The 19052-nt window shown below is 40.4% G+C and overlaps 1 protein-coding gene across 1 annotated transcript in view; it reads right to left on the reverse strand.

The window, feature by feature from the left end:
• ANK3 (ankyrin 3) overlaps positions 1-19052 on the reverse strand; it is a 335763-nt gene that overhangs the window by 192960 nt on the left and 123751 nt on the right. Inside the window, exon 7 of the mRNA XM_049646133.1 lies at positions 17720-17818. Coding sequence (XP_049502090.1) covers positions 17720-17818 — 99 coding nt within the window. The remainder of the gene's footprint in view (positions 1-17719; positions 17819-19052) is intronic.

A 19052-nucleotide genomic window follows, 5' to 3' on the forward strand; every position in this document is an offset into this window, starting at 1 on the left:
AGCATAAGGGAGTGCAGCTCTCCTCCAGAGGAAGGAGGAGAAGCCTGTGGTACACTCAAACAAAATGTAAACTTTTGACTAGGCTCAACCTTCCACATTTATAGCCTGACAAACATGTGCCCATATCCAAAGATACTATTTACCTTAGTCACTCCTGCATTCTGTCTAGTGGAACAGTGAGCTACAGGCATCAAAAGTTAGGGGATTTCACCAAAGATACGGGGTTTCAGTCAAATAGAAACCCTTGGTAAGAAAAACCACAATATAAGAAACAATTCCTTTGATGGGCTCATCACCAGACTTCACACAGCTGAGGAAAGCATCAGTGAACTTAAAGATATGTCAATATAAATGATCCAAACACAAAGAAAAAAAGAGTGGAAAAGAAAACCGAAATCTAAGGGATGTGGGACAGTACAAAACAAATGAGTTGAATAAGGAGAAGAGAGAAGATGGGGCAGAAGAAATACTTGAAGAGACAATGGTCAAGAATTATCTCAAAATAATGAAATGCATGAAATGACATATCCAAGAAGCTTGGAGAACACCAAGCAAGATAAACTATAAACCAGCAAATGTCACAATTAGACACATCAATCTAATTTCTGAAAATGAAAGATAAAGGAAAAATTGTGAAGGTAACCAGAAGGAAAAAAGGACATATTTCATATAGAGAACAAAGACAATAATTACAGCCTCAGAAATTATGCAATGCTGAAAACGTAGTGGGCATCTTTAAATACTGAAAAATAAACACTTGTCAAATGAGAGTTCTATTCCCAGCCAAAATATCTTCTAAAAAATTAAGGAGAAATAAAGACTTTTTAAGATAAACAGAAGCTGGGAGTCCTCATTACCATCAAACCTGCAATACAAAAAACATTAAAGGAAGTTCTTCAGGCAGTAGGAATATGATACCAGACAAAGCTTAGACCCACACAGAGAAATACAGAAATGGCAAGACTGAAGGGAAATATAAAAGATAATTGATTATCTAAAGCAGGAACTGTAAAATGAACTGTGGGCTCTACAACATGTGCAAAAGTAAATGAGAATGACCCTGTTCTCATATGTGTAAAGTGCTATAACTTTGAAGGTAGGCTGTGATAAATCAGTAACACACCACAAAATATATTATTAAATAAAAATATGCTCTCACATTTATGCATAAGTATATGTATACACACATTCTAAAAAAGCTGTAGAGATATTGACCCCAATGTTAATAATCTCTCCCTCAGTGCTGTGATTCTAGATGATTGTTTCTTCACGCTTTCCTAATCCAAAAATAAGGATTAATCTTTACTGTGTTTCCTAAACTATAAAACTGTCCTAGAAATACAAAGATTTTTCATAATGAGTTTAGGGGGTGGGGAATTCTAACATTACTTCAATTTTATTCCTTAGTAAGCATGTCACTGGAAATGAGAAGACCAGACCATAATCATCACTCTTCTTCCTGATATATGATGTTGGGAATGTGCCGTATCCTCTACCAATATTTATGTTTTTATCTGTAGAATGGACATAATACCTACAGTGCCTCCACCATGGGGTGGCCAAGTGCGGATATGAGATAATTCATGTCAGAAGCAGGAAGGAAAGTCACAGGTATTCCATATTTCTTATCTCATCCAACCCACACACCAACTCTAGAAACAGGTACTATCTAATTGTTTTTGTTTTTGTTTTTGTTCTTACAGATGAGGAAACTAGAACAAAAAATAAATATAGCTTTCCAAAGTCACAAAACTGTCATAATTTGCTACCCCAAAGTTTATGCTTTTTTCACTAGAGCAGATCATGCTGTCCCTGAACTTCTAAACAGTATAAATCTAGGACCGATTCTTATTAGTAGAGCATTCCTGCAGCACCTCATAGTGTGCCAGCAGATAAAGAGAACACTGTGGTCCAATACTACAGCAGTTAAGAGCTAATACTCTGGAGCTAGACCACTTAGCTTCTAATCCCAGATCGACCCCACATTAGCTGCCTAACCTTAGGCAACTCCATTTAATTTCTCTGAATCATGGATTTGTTATCTATAAAATTAGGCCAATAATAGTTCTATCATATAGACTTGTCATAAGGATTGAGTTAGTAAGGGTAGTCTTTTTAATTTTTTTTTGAGAGACAGAGAGAGAGAGAGAGAGAGAGAGAGAGAGAGAGGAAGCACCAGTTTGGGAGGGGCAGAGAGAGACGAGACACAGAATCCCAATCAGGCTCCGCACTGTCAGCTCAGAGCCCGATGTGGGGCTGGAACTCACAAACTGCAAGATCATGACCTGAGCCAAAGTCAAGAGTTGGATGCTTAACCAACTGAGCCACCCAGGGGCCCCAGGGTAGTCTTATTTTAAAATTTATTATTTATTTAGTTGTTTATTTTTAGGTGTGAAGCCTAATGTGGGGTTAGATCCCATGACCCTGGGATCATGACCTGAGCCTCAATCAAGAGTCGGACGCTTAATCGACTGAGCCACCCAGGTGCACCAATAAGGTAGTCTTAACAATGTTTCTTGGCATTTAGTAAACATTATAAAAAGTGTTAGCTATTATTATCCTTTTTATTATTTATAATATTGACATTTAAAAATGGATGACATAAACACATCTCACATGGCAGACCTGAAGTAATGAGTGAACTCTAAGAAGGTGCTAAAGGGACAGTTCTTAGGGCTGACGCAAGGGGTGTTGGAGATGGACAGGTCTGCTCAGCACAGTTCAGCCTGTGAAAACCTCAGAAGGGGTGTGTCTGGAGTAAGTGGAACTGGGGGGGAGGGTGGAAGAAGGGGCATAGCAGTGGCTGATAGAACACGATACACATGACAGAACGTGATAGAAACATGGGAAGCCATACTTTTTTTTAAACTTCCAAGGACTTGGAAGAAACAAGTACCTTTCTTGGGAAATGGTGGAATTGCTGGCTTTTTCTTTCTTCTCAGCTGTTTCTGAAGAACCTGGCTGAGGTAGTGGCCAAGTTTCTTTATGAAATTGTCACCAAAGCCAGATTTTTCCCACAACTTCCTGAAGTGAAATCAGAGCCCCTTCCTACCTTGTGATAAATGGAAGACTTTTCATTCCATTTAAACATATAAAGGGCAGTAGACCTCTGATCCCCAGTCCCCTCTCCTCTCTCTACTTTTCTTTAAACATGTCTGGGAGGTTCTCACTAAGTAGAAGAGCAGGTGGATGATAGCACTCACAGTCTTTTAGATAATGAAAAGTTAAACAATATGACCATTTTAGTTTAGTTCCTTGATATGGTCCCAATCAAACACAAATTCTAAAACAATTAAATATTCAACTGAGAGGGAACCCTCCATGACTGCTACAGCAGTCATTATTAAGATGACTATCATTGTTAAAGTCCATTTTCCTCTTACTTCGTGAAGTTTTCCTTAAATGAAATAGGTCTTTTTAGGCAAAGTCTTTTCCTCTTCTCCAGTTTTACTAACAGCAACTTTTCTCTTTCTGTGATTTCTGGATAAGGAGATTAAGTCCACACAGGTCTTGCTGAGACTGACACTGAAAAATACTGATGGTATCGACACTCCCACCTCACTCTTCCCACAGAGACTGACCAGATCCTATAGGATTAGACATTGGGAGATGCTGGGCTCCCCAGGAGCAGCAGCAAATGCTTAGATGTTTGATGTCTGCTATAAAACCAGGCTCTGACTATTTGGATCTATTCTGCTCTAAAAACCTCAGGCAATTTATTTATGTTCTTTTAAGGATAATATGAAGCTGTTTATCGTTAATACTGTTAGAAGTTTTTACTTGGATTAACAGCAGATCTCTCATCAACAATTTAGATAAGGCTCTGCCAGGTCTCTCTCCAGCCCACCATCTCCTTTTGTTTAACGTTTGTTTAACATTTTGATTATTCATTCATCTGTTAATGGACACTCGGGTTCCTTCCACTTTGTGTGTATTGTAAACAATGCTACTATGAACATGGGTGTTTAAATATATCTTCAAGACTCTGCTTTTAATTATTTTGTATTGAAGGAGTGGTCCTACTGGACCATAGGGTAACTCTGTACTTAATATTTTGAGTAACTTCCAAACTCTTCCATAGTAGCTGTATCATTTTACATTCATCCCACAAACAAAGGACAAGGGTTCCGGTTTCTCTAAACCCTTACCAACACTAGTTTTCCCCCCCCCCCCCCCCCCCGCCTCTCTTTTTTGATAGAAGTCATCCTAACGGGTGTTCAATGTGTACTTTTAAAATATATCTTTCAGGATACATTTCAGAGTTTCCATAATTCTGTGAACAGTCATGAATTTTTGACCACCAAAAGCCTTTTTATTTTATAAGAATTTGTTAGAAAAAAGAATTCTGCAAAAAAAAAAGGCACCTCTTGATTTAGACCAAACAACTCTTTGTTTTGCAGAACAAATGTAATTAAAATGAAAAAAAGGTATGAATTATTAGGCTCTTATTTTGGCTGGTTCCATGAGATACATCTCATTTAATCTCTACAACAATCCATGCATGAAGTAGATGCTGTTAGTTCAGATTCTCAGGTGAGTAGGGTGAAGCTGAAAGGAGCCTCAAGTCACGCAGTGAGAAAAATGCCTGAGCTGGGATTAACCTAAATTTTCTGCTTCTAAAAGCTCTGCTGGCCTTGTCCAGGGGGTCACAAAGGAGAAACCATATCCAGATAGTGAGTCTCCCCTTAAACTTGGGCAAACATCAGCTGCAGCTCTGAATCCAAGCAGCATAGTCTCCATACTGAAAATGCTGCCGATGTGCAAGTTCCAACCGAAAGGAAACAGCATATCTCAGAGCTAATACAAATATGTAGAATCTAAAAGAGGGGCTAGTTCAGCTCTATCATTTTAAATAAGAACTCATGGCTTTCAGATTTCTTTAAAGGTGTCACTATTAGTACTCATTCAAAAGTAGCCCTCCCTGTTTTATAGTAAAGAAAGCCCCTCCTTGCCTGCAGATATCTGGGCAGAGAGGCTTATAGTGTTGAACTGAATGGGGTATCATAAGTTCAATTACAAAGTAATCGACTGCTTTCTGCACATTGAGGAAAGTTGTTTGAAAATTCTGTAATTCTTTAACATTAAAATAAGTTAATCTAGCAATATTAGATTTCCCGTAGTGTTTCTAATGAATGAAGTCCACCCCTTTTTCTAACACCCTACCATCCAAGATTCTTAAAAACAAAACTATTAAGGGGCTTTAACAATGATACATTTGCCACACTTCTATATCATTTCTGATAAATCTGAAATAAAATTCATCTATTTCTGTGTTAAATAATTTTCTTTCCCATCCAAAAAGTAAATCACTCTTATAGGCTTCTGAGATGTAAGTTAACTTGAAATTGTTAGTTTCTCAGGTATTCTGCCTTCATTTGGTCTTTGGACAAACCAGATCCTTGCTTGGATAAATTAGATCCTTGCAGAAGTTTCAAACATGTCAAGGAACGAAAGCAAGGTCTTTGAAGTTTTTAAGGAAAAAGCAATTGGAAAAGAAGCAGTCCTGGCATAAATGGCCTTATCTGTGTGCAGTGCACTTGTCCTGACATGATGCTGCTCTCAAGGGACCATGAAGACCTCGGCCACTCAGGGACCAATATCACACACCCTCACGGCCACCCAGCCTCTGCAGGTGCCAGCTGATGCTCACGCATGAGGCATATTAAAATGGGGCAGGTCTGGATCCAAATCCCTGTTATTCTATTTTACTCACAGTAGGATCTGGGACAAATGACATTGTGGGATCTCCGTTTGCTCATCTATTCTTAAGGCCTCAAATGGTGTGCTTTATATAAAAGTACTTTGTAAACTGTATACAAAATGTAAATTCAAGGTTACATTATTAAGATGTTATAAAGATAGTTATTATAAGCCAATGAGTTACTAAGAGTTCTGTGGCTCAATTTTGGACAAGATTTTCATAGCACGGCCTTAGTCAGTATTTTCTTTGTGTGTGTGTGTGTGGGGGGGGTCAAGATCTATGCCTTTTATTTTTATTTTTATTTTTTTAATATTAAATATAATTTATTGTCAAATTGGTTTCCATACAACACCCAGTACTCATCCCAACAGGTGCCCTCCTCAATGCCCATCATCCACTTTCTCCTCTCCCCCACCCCCCCCATCAACCTCAGACAGTATTTTCTTATTGTGCCTTATCAGAAGAATCACCCAAGGAATTTGTTACAAACACAGATTGCAAAGCCCTATCCCAAAGGTACTGACTCCGAATATAAGGGAACAGGAGGCTGCTGGCCAGCTGGGGACACTGGCTGTGAGGCTCTGACTTGGGGGCAATGAAAAAGTGGGTTTTAATTTTCAAACTCAGAGGAACTCACTCCTTGTAGAGACAAGCTCACCTTGTATTTCTTCTTACCGGAAAATGGATTTTATACCTTTTTGTCAGAAAGCCATTAAGTTTCTACATATCAAGAGTTCATTTCAAACCATGATCTTTCAGGATTCAAAAATGCAGAAGTAATAGAGGTAAATAAAATGTGGGGGAGATGGGAAGGCATTGTATTTTAGAATGAATTTGATGATTTGTTAGTTTTTAGGTTGGCTCACCTCTCAATTTAAATGTTCTCAAATGTGTAATGGGATTTACTAGTAAATAAAAAAAAAAAAAACCTTTTAAACTCCTTTTAAAAAACGTATTTAATTCACTTTGCGGCTCTGGCACAGGCCGAGAACACAATGCCAGCTGAGACAAGAGAGGCTGCTGTTGGTTCTGGTTTTCCTGTGATGATCCTGGATTCAGTACAAAGCCCAGTACATGTGGCCTCCAATATTAGAATAGTATGAACTACATAGTCTGAGTATTTTTTCGGGTCTGATTTGAGTGTATTTACTTTTTCTTAGCCCAAGCTCCACCACCTTAAAGCTGTGTGGCTTTGCACAACTTATTTAACTGCTTGCTTCCCAGTGTAAAATGGATATCATCCCCACACCTCACAGGCTTACTGTGAGGAATAAATAAAATCATGTATAGGAAGCTTATTATAGTACCTCATACCTAGTAATAAATGAAAGCTGTTACCTAAGTTCGTTTTAACTTTGTATAAGTTTTGTCCACTTCATATTGAAAGTCTCAGTAGTAAGAGCTGAAAAGAACCTTAGGGTCTTCTGGCCCACCTACCCTTAGGGGTATGTCACTGGGAGAAACTCAATGCACTGACTGAGCATGACCTTCTGGGACCTTTTTCTCCATCCTGGGATATCCCACCTCTCTACCTGCACTGTAAAGAGATGTTCAATCCACATGTCTCAGGGGGTATTGTTGGCATGTTGGCATGGCATGGTTGGGGTACTGTTCTTTGCATGGGTCTGTCCCCATCAGAGAAGATTTAGCCATCCTGGTCCTGTCCCATTACATTCCAGCCACGATGACAACCAAAAATGCCTCTGCAAATTTCTAAATCTTCTGTGGAGAAGGACGATCTCCCTTTTCCTACTGAGAAACTGTGGATGTAGGAGGACTCTAGTGAAGTCACCTCTGAGGAGAGGCACATCAGACCTGGGGTTGGACAAGCTTCTCCTTGAGCACAGTTCTTTTCCCTATGTGACTGGAGCCAGCCACAGCTCACAGCCAAATGTCCTCATCTCCCCTTCATCATGTATGTTCTAACATCTTAAACACCACTGCCACCATCCTACTTTTCCATGTAAGGTCCTGCAACGGCTTGTAGACAGAGATTGGAATGGTGATTACCAGGGGCTGGCGGGCTGGCATTTAGGGAGATGTTACTTAAAGGCCCAAACTTGCAACTAGTAGATGAATAAGTTCTGGAGAGCTAATGCACAGCCTGGTGATTATAGTCAACAATGCCTGTGTCTAGTCTCATTTCACATTGGCAAGTGGGCTTCCGCCTCCATTTCTTAGACTTCATTCTAATCCCTGTGTTTCCAGCACAATTTAGCTCTTCAGTTTTTTCCCAACTATGCTAGCCAATGCTGATCTCCTACCTGAACTTGTTTTCTTAAACCTCCTCCATTGACTTGGGAGAGAGCCAGTAAATGACTGGTCATGTTTCTCACGTTCATCCCTTTGCAACCTTTGGTTCTGCTCCTGTCCTAAGCTCTTCCCTCTAGGTGCCCTTTCACCCTTTCTGCACATTCTTCAAACCACCAGGGGAAGAAAGGAAAGATTTTTTGTCACAGAAGAACTACAGTGCTCAGGGGCAGCCCAGGGTGCATTTGAGGGCTCATCCAAATGTACTATCTGATGACAGTGTGGACAGCATTCTGAATGTTCAGCAGAGGGGCCCAGGAGCCCTTCACCGCTGTTTGCACTCACTGGAAGAAATGAAAATTCTACAGCTGATGAATAATTCTCTTTTAAAGTGCAAATGAATAAAGGGAGCTCTGCCAACTCCTACCTTAATAGAACTTTATTTCACGGAATTTTAAAATAGGATTTATTCGGGTTGTTTAAAAATGTCCTCAGAGCAACAATTCCAGAGCAGCACTGCAGGAAGCAGGGCACAAGTCCAAAGAGGAAAGCTGACACAAAGAGAAACATGGACCTTCCAATTTCTATGATCTAATTAGAATTCTTACTGTCTCAAACAATGTCATAGTAATCGTTTCTTAAATGACTAAAGGCTGACCTTCTCATGCAGATAAACACCACTGCAGGGTAAATCCAACATTCTGGGAAGCAACATTTCTGACTACCTCTAGAAGTACTCTAGAGAGCTGCCATGATGCCACTTGCTTGACATATGTCATGCTTTACAGATGAATGTGGTTTACGGTGATGGGTCTCCTCCCAGACGAAAAAAGTAATGACAACCTCCACCACAAACATGGTTAGGGTCCTTGTCCATGTTTTGTGGGTCAAGCACTGTGCTAAGCAATGTATAATGGACCATCTCATTCAGTCACAGTGACGTTATGCACTGGGTGCCATTATTGGATCTATTTTATGGATGATAAAGCTGAAGCATAACTAACCTGCCCAAGAGCACACAAAGTCAGCCACATTGTTAGTATGGGACCCAGCAGTGTAGCTGAGTTGCTGTTTATTGTAACACTGTACTATACCTACTCTCTGTCAGGAAAGGAGAAGGGAGGTGAAGGTGGCCTCCACCACCATCAGACAGGGTGGTCGGGCAGAGGGGAAAGGCTTGTGACTGAAATGCTATTTGTCTCACCCAGCTGTTAGGAAAACTGCAGGCCCCGTGATGAGGAGACTTTCCCTGGACCACATTAGGACAGAGGACGCGGTCAGAACAAGAGCCAGGGGTCCGACACGAATCTAAAGACTCTTCTTCAGCTACAACTTAGAAACATCACCTCTTCAGAAGAGAACACAGATCCCATACCACACAGCAAGATGTTAGTAAGTTACAACATACTCATGATTTGAGATTAAAATGTTCCTTTAAAAAATTATATAGGATGGGTCCCAGCTGGTTCAGTCAGAAAAACATGCGACTCTTGATTGTGGGGTTCTAAGTTTGAGCCCCACATTGTATGTAGAGATTATTTAAAAATAAAATCTTTAAAAAAAATATTTAGTTATTTTCTAGGAGATTCTCCCTTTGATGTGACAGTCAGGAAATGAAATGAAAAAGGCAGGAGAGAGATTGCATAGCGTGCTAGAAGAATCTCTCTGTACAAGGTGTATCTCTCACCACTCTATCCTTGGCTTATTGGTTTTGTTCCTCCTGATGTGTTAATGTCACCATGGAAACAATATTATGGTTGATGCAGTAGCCGCATTGCTACTTTCCCATAATTCACATTCCTTTGCTAATGCTTCCAAATCCCCATTTTCATTCCAAAGGTGGTTTATATAACCCAATTTTTAAAAGTCTTTGTCTTTAATGCTTCTGAGCCTGTACTAGGATACAAATCTAATTTTCTCTATCTTTGAAAATATTTGTCAATAAAAACGAACGTGTTGTGTGTGTGTGTGTGTGTGTGTGTGTGTGTTAAAAGAGTTAACAGGACTGTTTGGGGTGATTTTTCTCTTCTTTCATTTGCTTTGTATTTTATTTTATTTTATTTTATTTTATTTTATTTTATTTATTTTTAAAGTTTATTTATTTATTTATTTATTTATTTTGAGTGAGAGAAAGAGAGTGAGAGGGTAGGAGGAGATGAGAGAGAGGAGGAGAGAGAATTCCAAGCAGGCTCCATGCTCTCAGCACAGAGCCTGATGTGGGGCTCGATCCTAAGAACGTGAGATCATGACCCGAGCCGAAATCAAGAGTCAGACGCTTAACCCACTGAGCCACCCAGGCACCTCTATTGCATTTCATCTGAAAAACAAATTGTATAATGCAGGTAAAATATAGTAAAAATATATTTGCATTGGAACCTGTACCCAATCCAAAGTAGAGTCTTCAGAAGTGCCACAGCCCTGTTAAGCCGTTTCAAGAGTCACACTCTTACTGGCATGATGCTCCCTGCTTCTCTGTGTAGTAGCCGATGTCTTTTCTAGTGCCCTCTGGTGGGGGCTTGATTGGGACTTGACAGTCCAGAACCTGAGGCCCTGTTCAAAACACTCTTAATTGAACAAAGCTTGGCAGCAGCCTTGGGTGACTGGTCCTTTATTCTAGCCTTGTCTTCCAAGGTCATCTACACTGTCGAATAACGAGTCTTCCTGCTGCTCAAATAAGCCTACCCCTCGGCACCTGACATTCAATCTGTGGCTTTGGTACACTTGCTTAAAACCTCGCTATTAGAATCCTATGGATTCTGCATCTCCCTTAATGTGGCTGATGTCAGTTTGGGAAGCAGCTCCCTCAAGTCAGGTGAGATTCAGCCTGAAATTCTAAGACAGGAGAGGATTGGAGCTTGAGGAAAGTGGGTTTCGATAGGGGCTGCCTGCCCAGGAGTAGTGGACACGGATGCCTGAATGTTATTTGTTCATTCAATCTTGAATTCAATCAATAGATATTGAGTCCTTCCCAGTACTAAGTGCTGGACCCTACCCTAAGGATTCCAAAATGTGTAATAATACACAGGTCTGTCTTTGAGGAATTCAAAGTCTTGTAAGTGCAGCAAAAAGGACATGGGAGTTGTATTTCATTACATCCCTACTTCAGCCTGTATAGGATTGAGATAATACATGTCAAATGCTTAACAAAGAGCTGAAACTTAGTAAATATTCAATAAATTATAACTATTTTGAAAATCATTATTACTATAAATTTCACCTATAGAAGAAAGGAAGAAAATGAACATCTACTGAGCCCTTATTCTATAACAAGCAGAGTCCCACATGTCTTCACATTGTAGCCCTCTGGCTGAGTGGGATGCAGCTGTATGCCAAAGTACCATTTCATCAAAGGCAGATAAAGGGCTGTCAGGCAGGAGAAAAGAAAAAAGGGAAAAAAAGGTCCTGCCCTCTTATAGTACAATGAGTAATGGTTCTCCGAAATAAAATGCCTACCTCTCCTAAAAAATCGACATGGCAAGAAATAGGTTCTCTGTTGCAGAGTCCTTCACTGAAGCCTGAAAAGATTAACTTCATGGTAAAGTGACTGTCACAGAGCTCAGCACCTGGGGAGTACTGAGGAAGAGGGTATTTACCAGGTGAGATGAGAATATCACAGGGCAGGAGCTCGAGAGAGGGTGAATGAGGCATCTTAGCCTTCAAGGGGCTTAGTGAACTCATAAGCAGAGTGTGCCAGACATTACCACACACATGAAAGAACAGGCAACACCCACTGTGACAGCGAGAGCACACAGTGTGATGAACACATACAGTGGTGTGACGGGGGAGAGCAGCTTATTTTAGGAGGTCAGAGAATGCATATTTGAGGAATAGGATACAAGCACCCTCTACACAGATTTAAAAACTGAGGTTTTTAGAAGTGAAGTAACCATGTGGTAAAATCTAGTGACTGGAAACCTCTCTTGAGATTTATCTTGATTTCCAGTACATCTGAAATTCTCGTAGCATGAGTTGGGAAGAAATCACTACATTAAAGCTTCTAGTAATTAAAAAAAATTTTTTTTAATGCTTACTTATTTTTGAGAGAGAGAGTAACAGCGCATGAGTGGGGGAGGGGCAGAGAGAGAGAGAGAGAGGGAGACCCAGAATCTGAAGCAGGCTCCAGGTTCTGAGCTGTCAGCACAGAGCCTGACATGGGGCTCGAACTCACAAACCATGAGATCATGACCCGAGCCGAAGTTGGACACTCAAACTGACTGAGCCACCCAGGCACACCAAAGCTTCTAGTAATTTTTATTTCTCTTTTGCAAAAACATTTCAATTTTATATTTGGTGGTGATGTGGTAGTTTCTAGTTTCATAATGAGAAAGGCAAAATATTCCTTTGGAGCAAAAAGGGCAAGTCCATCAGAGTAAAATTGCTCTGCAGAACTATTTAAGGGATCATTTTCCTTGGGTGAGGGAGTTACATTTAGAGATAATTATGATATTGATGGGAAGGAAGACCTGAGACTAATGGTATCTCAGCTTTGTTCTAAAGAACTTTTTGTGCTGATGGAAAGAAATATCTTTGTGTTAATACACTAGTTACTGGCTATAGGTGGCTATTGAGCACCTGAAATGTGGTTACTGAGAATGAGAAATAGAATTTTGAATTTAATTTAATTTAAATTAAAGTTAGTCCCCACTAGATAATGGCTGCTGAGTTAAAATGGTCTAGGAAACATAACCATGTTTGCTCTTATTGGGTCCAGAGACTAGGTGAAGGGGCTTGGAATCTGGCTAAGAGAGACACAATAAAAGGGGTTTCACTAGTGGGAAGCAGGATAGTCTGCAACACAGTGGCCTCTGGGGCTCAGACGGGTGGTACCTAGAGGTACCCTGGAGACTGGGTCATAAAGCCAGTGGACTTTGGGGGCACTGTTGTCCAGAACCAGTCCTTCAGCTTTGCTTCTGTCATCTGAATATCCTTCATCACGCTATGTTTTTGGAAAAGTCATGTTTGTTATTATAGCCTAGACTCAGTTGTGCTTTGGGAAATTAAGAGAGAGACTGTGTTATATGGCTTAGCACTTTGGGGCCTAACCAAATTAATAGACTAAGGGCAGTAGGTTTCTGAAGTCTGAGTCTCTAAATCTAGTCCATAATTAAAGCCCTTTAATGTTTGCTAGATTGAATTTAATTTAGAAAGGAAACCTCCAGATAATGTTTATCCACGGCATTGCTTTGCTCATACACATGCTGAATCATGTTGACCACTTATGTGGGCAGATTGTAAGTCTGACACTTCTATTTTTCCACCAGTAGGTTTAGCAGTTCACCTATCTAAAATAACCTTTCTTTTTTTAAAATGTTTATTTATTTTTGAGAGAGAGAGAGAGAGACAAAGAGAGAGCACAAGGGGTCAGGGAGGGACAGAGAGAGAGAGAGAGAGTGAGAGAGAGAGAGAGAGAGAGAGAGAGAGAGAAAGAGATAAAGAATTCAAAACAGGGTCCAGGCTCTGAGCTGTCAGAACAGAGCCCAATGCAGGGCTTGGAAACCCACAAACATCAGATCATCACCTGAGCCAAAGTCAGACGCTTAACTGACCAAGCCACCCAGGCACCCCTAAAGTAACCTTTCATATGACTTAATTGAGTTCTGAATATGACCCAGCACCTCCAAAAATCTTGTTCAAAGGATCTAATATTTGAGAAAGGCAGTCCAATGGACATGGTAAGTCGTCATTCATCTGTGACACACATGCCAAGTTCTAATCACACACAATTAGAACATCATCAAGCTGAGTACCTGGCCCATAGCCTCCCTCCCACAGCCTCCTGGGGCTGGGTGCCTTCACGGACAAAGATTTAGCATCAATACGCAGGATGGAGCAATCAGAATTGAGTCTTTTGAAATGTGGTGATTAAAGGTATTTTCAACTATGAAACTCACTGTTCTTAATAGAGGATAAAAAATCATATTTATTTCATATACACACAAAATTGTCTCTATAGATAACTGTAAGACTTCTTTTGTCAAAAAATGAAAATTATATATCTTAGCTCCCCTTTCCACTACATATATCAAAGCCCTACACCTAAATTTGTCCTCTGGTTATATTTACTGGTTCATTCCAGCTGCTTGGTAACATTTACTTTTTCTGTTTCATCCTCAGATGGCTTAATTTGTATGTAATTAATTTGCAAACCACCTGAAATCCTTTTGGAAACAAATGAGGTACAGCACTGAAACACATAAATCCCTAATTCTTTCCAGAGATCAAACCCAAAAAGTACTAAATAGCAAGACCAATATAAGGATATTTTATTCAATTGCCTTTCCAAAATGGGGAGTTGGATAATCATTTACAGGCGAAAAGTCAATGACATGAGTGAACATTAAGTTGGGTGGTCGATTATATTTGATGAAAAAAACTCTTAGTCAGCAAAATAAATAAATAAATAAATAAATAAATAAATAAAGTATTAATATATCTCCTTCAGTCAATAAAAGGAACTTTGCGGTCATCCACATAGTAATTTGGCCTTCAGTTAGTCCAGTGCAAAATGCTTTACTGGAATGATAATCAGTAGCCACTCTGGTGTGTCTTAGTTACATTCTCTTCCCCAAGAGAGTTCGAATAATTTGCTAAGAGAGCAGGGGTCATGCTTAAATTCTGACAGTGTCAATGCCATGTCAGCAGACTCAATTCAGGGAGTGAAGAACACTGGAGCTGCATTGCTGTGTTCAGCAGCTACTCTATTAACTCCCTGCAGTGGACCCATGGGGCTGACCAGGTCTTCATGGATAATCCAGAAGGAAATATTGAAGATGTCACACAAGGTATCTTACATACAAATAGCAAAATTATAATGCAAAATCAAAACTGACATCATAAAAATCAAAGACAGGTGTAGTAAACAGGTGAGTGTGCTATAAATCGGTTAATGTTAATTGCAACTCCGAGGTACACACAGGTTAGGATCTGCTTTATAGCTGCATAAATTCGCCAGCCCTGCAGAGAAGCATAGAGAACAATCTGTTCTGCTGTGTACTCCCTTTAGCTACACCGTGTTTGTTTCGGCCTCGTGTCTGCTTTGGAAATGCACATCTACCACGTGCAGGAAATTGATTCCAGGGTGCTGTCCTTGGTCTTATTCCTCAGCTCTCTTTGCTAACAGGCAGCCATTGTCTAGGTCACGTACTCAGCCCACAAAGAACTACAAGACTCCATCTGCCTTTCTTCAATGATCCGTCACAGCCAGCTAACAGATATCACAGCCCCCTAAGACAAGGGCTGCTGTTGTTTTGAAATTTACCTCCAACCATCTAATCAACACCTCGTTCGAACCGGGTTCCTGAGGCATATGGTTTACGGTCATGATTTGCAGCTAGCTTTTAGCAAGCAGGGCTTAATGACCCTTCCTTTATTGTTCTGACCAGGTAAAATCTGTTCCCCTCTGTGTTCCACAGTATCTTACTTTCCAGCTGCTGTTTCTGCTACATCCCTGAAGGACTGGGACTCAGAAAGACCCTGCTGAGGCTGGCCAGGGAGAGGCCTTGGTACCAAAGTGCAGATGCTGGATTCCTAGTCAGTAGAATTACTAGAGATCTGGAACCTCAAATGGGTTTCTTTAAGCTGTCTGTGAAGACTAATTCTTCTCTGAACTCCTAAAGCAAGTCATCAATCACCAACCAGAGGGGAGCCTCAAGTGTTGGGGTGTAAGCAACCACACGGGCCTCCTACAAAGTACAATCCAATTAAAGCACAGCTTTCAGCTCAGAGTGCGGGCAGGCCTCGTTAATTAGGGATGACTGGAAAAAATGCCTTTGTAAATCAGAAAACACTCTGAATTTTAACATATTTTATACATTAAGTACAATGTGGTTATTTTAAACCACAGGCAAGGTTAAGGAAGTGGGTCTGAGATCTCCATTGATCTTTAATCAATAAATTAGCATTCATTTGTGATTACCACGTTCAGCGTTTTAAGGTAAGTGGATGCTTTGGAATTGCTTGAAGGAGTCCAAAAATACTGTAATTTGTCCTCTTAAATTCCTCATTACTTCAGCATCAGGAAATTTCTGAACAATGGCACAAAGACAAACTTCAAACACTACCCTGGCATAAATTTTCCAAATGTCCTAATTAGAAGATGTGATTTAATGAGGTTTTCATTATACTGTATATTACAGAAATAAAACCAGAAGAATGCATCTTCAAGACAAGAACTTCAGTTTTAACACTGACATGCCCTATTGATGCTAGACTTAAAGAGGTGCTTCACTTTGTCCTTCAAAAGGTCAAATTAGGTTTCAGCCCAGCCATGTCAGTGAATCCCAAGGATACACTTAATGCAGTAAGAACAGAGCTCTGCAGTGACGTGGACTGACTGGCACTCTTGAGTCATTAAAACCGATAAAGGCTTACAGCAAGCTGATGACAATAGTGTAGGAAATAGCTTTTATATTAGTACAATCTGAGTTCTTATTAATTTTTATAGAACTAATGAATTATAAGAAGAGAAGGAAAAATGAACCCCTACAGTCACCTACAGGAGACACAATACTGGTGTGGTTAGGAGCTTTGGGGCTGAAATCCTGCCTTTCCTAATTTGCTGGCTCTGGGATCCTGGACCAGCTGCTTCTTATTGCTAAGTTTTGGTTTCCTCTTCTGTAAAACAGGGATAAATAACAGTTTTTGAATAAGTGACATTTGAAAAATGCTTAGCCTGGCATCCGCCACATGGTAGTGACTTCAAACATGGTATTACTTCCACAGCTATCAGGAATGAATGCTAGTTTCAGCATACGCCCTCTCTCCAGTGTCATCTAATCCCATTTTCTCCTCATGTGTGAGGTTTTAGCAAAAACACTACTTCACATGCTATGTTCGAAATCCCAGTGCTGATGCTGTTGTTGTCGACAATGTGTCGGGCACTGTGCTAAGTGCTTTACATACACTCTCTTTTAAACTCCACAGTGACCCAGTGAGGGAGTGGTGATATTATTGTGTTATGATTTAACTTCATAATTCAGATCATTTCATCTTATAAATGAGGAAACTGATGGGATACAGAGAGAAAAGTTAAAGCCAAAATTGGAACCCGGGGAGTCTGGATCCTCCCCTATCCTGCTTCCTATTTCATTTCTACTGCTGCTGCTGAGGTTTCTTACACTCGGACCTAGCATCGGACTGGTGTTTACACTCAGAGCAGTACTGGTCTGGATATCCCAGTTTCCATCCATTGGTGCACACGATACTGTAACTCCTTTCTCCAGGGATAAGAACTTACTCAGGGTACAGAACCTTGTTACTCATTATGAAAGTCTGTAGGAGACAGAGGATAAAAGCAAAAGATGGTCTCTAGCTTTTGGGTTCTGAAGTTTAGGTCTCATCCAGATATTCCACCATATTCCCATCTGCAAGGTCAAGACCCTGATACCTAAAGCACGATGAGCGCCATCTGACTTATTTCTAACGGTCTTGGAAATTTCTACTTGGGGAAGGGTTTGTACTTTCCCAGTACATGGGAAACAGTCACGATTCCTTGAATTGCATCTTCTACATGTTCGGTCATATATGTATCCTCCCCACCCCCATTTCCCATGATCTTGGCTTATTTTTTCTGTTAGGAAATAGGTGCGCCTATATAAAAGCAAGAAAACACAGCAGGAAAAGTAGAAAACCACAGCTCTCCATGTGGGTGGACAGGGGCAGACAGGACCCCTGGAGGTCATCTGTCTCAATCCCCTCCTCATGCTGGGAACAGAGGGCTCAGAATTGTTTCTCATACTTTCAGGGCAGGTCATACTGCAATGCTCTTACCCTTGCCGTGAAGTCCACAGCAGCCGCTCGGTTTAACAGCAACGTGGCTACATTGATATTCCCATAGTGAGCAGCTATGTGGAGAGGAGTGAAGCCACTCTGTAAAGAAAACATAGCAGGCATTCAATGGACTCTTGCCGGCCCCTTGTCTGACACGCGAAAACCATAACCCTGCCCAAAGAAAAAGGAGGAAGCAAAATATGCTAAGGTCCACATTCCATTCTGTACTAGGTTTCTTTCAATTAGTGCCAATTGTTCACAGGGTTTCAAATAAACGCCAAACTCATAGGCAGAGGAATAGCCAGGAAGGAACCAAGGGTGCAGACTGAATAATTTCAGTAGTCCAGTAGCAGAACTATACAGAAGCCAACGTTTCAAAAAGTCAAAACAGGAATGACAAGAAAAATCTATAGCTTATAGAAAGTTTGATTAGTACTGCTGTTTTATTATCAATGATAGAATTGTCCATTGAAACTCTTTGTCAAAATTCAATTTGTTTAATATATTTAATACAGAGCAAATGCCAATTTCAATGATAAAACCAATTTGGGGGGAGGTCACTACAATTGGTCTTGTATAATGGGTGATTCCATTTTATAAAGAATCCACAAGTTGGTCTCTTTATTAGTAAATGCCTATTCAATAACACATGTTTCTAGCTTATCCATTTCAAGGTCATTTTACTTCCTTAAAAAACGCTAAAACATGCAGCGATTCACTTAGTCCCCAAAGATTGAAACCTTATAGGAACTAGATGCATTTCTAAGTTGTTAGCAAGCTACTTAGCCATGCTAGCTATCTGACTGAGTCTTGTGGGAAGGGGTGGGAGATAGATATTGCTACCATTCAGAGGTAACCTTCATTTTGCTGACACCACTGAGGGTAAGTGTCATGCAGAACTCTGAAGAATCAGTCCTGGATGAGTAGAATGACAGGGTTGTCTGCAGCTTCAGGTATAGCTGATAAGCATCTAAAGCGTCAAAACTCTTCATCTCACACAACTCTATTGCGATGCCCTTAAGTCTCAAGGATTCCTCATCCGTCCCTTCCAACACCAGGTTCAGCTGCAGAAAGCCCTGGTAATCAAACTACTATCTTCTCTGGCACATGCTACTTTGGGGGGCAGGGGTGGAAAGCAGGTATCTAGCCTACAGAAGGCGATGCAAAGAAGGAGGGAAAGAAATGAGGCAGCAGCACTAAGTGATGGGGAAATGATGATGCAGATACAGATTCTATGTATATGTTTATATATATATATACCTCTGTTGTTCTATTCACCACCATCTAGGTTAACACATTTGGAAGCAAAGAGGAGGAAAAAATGAACGGTTAG

Source organism: Panthera uncia, chromosome D2 (genome assembly GCF_023721935.1).
Source record: "Panthera uncia isolate 11264 chromosome D2, Puncia_PCG_1.0, whole genome shotgun sequence".
NCBI lineage: Eukaryota > Metazoa > Chordata > Mammalia > Carnivora > Felidae > Panthera > Panthera uncia.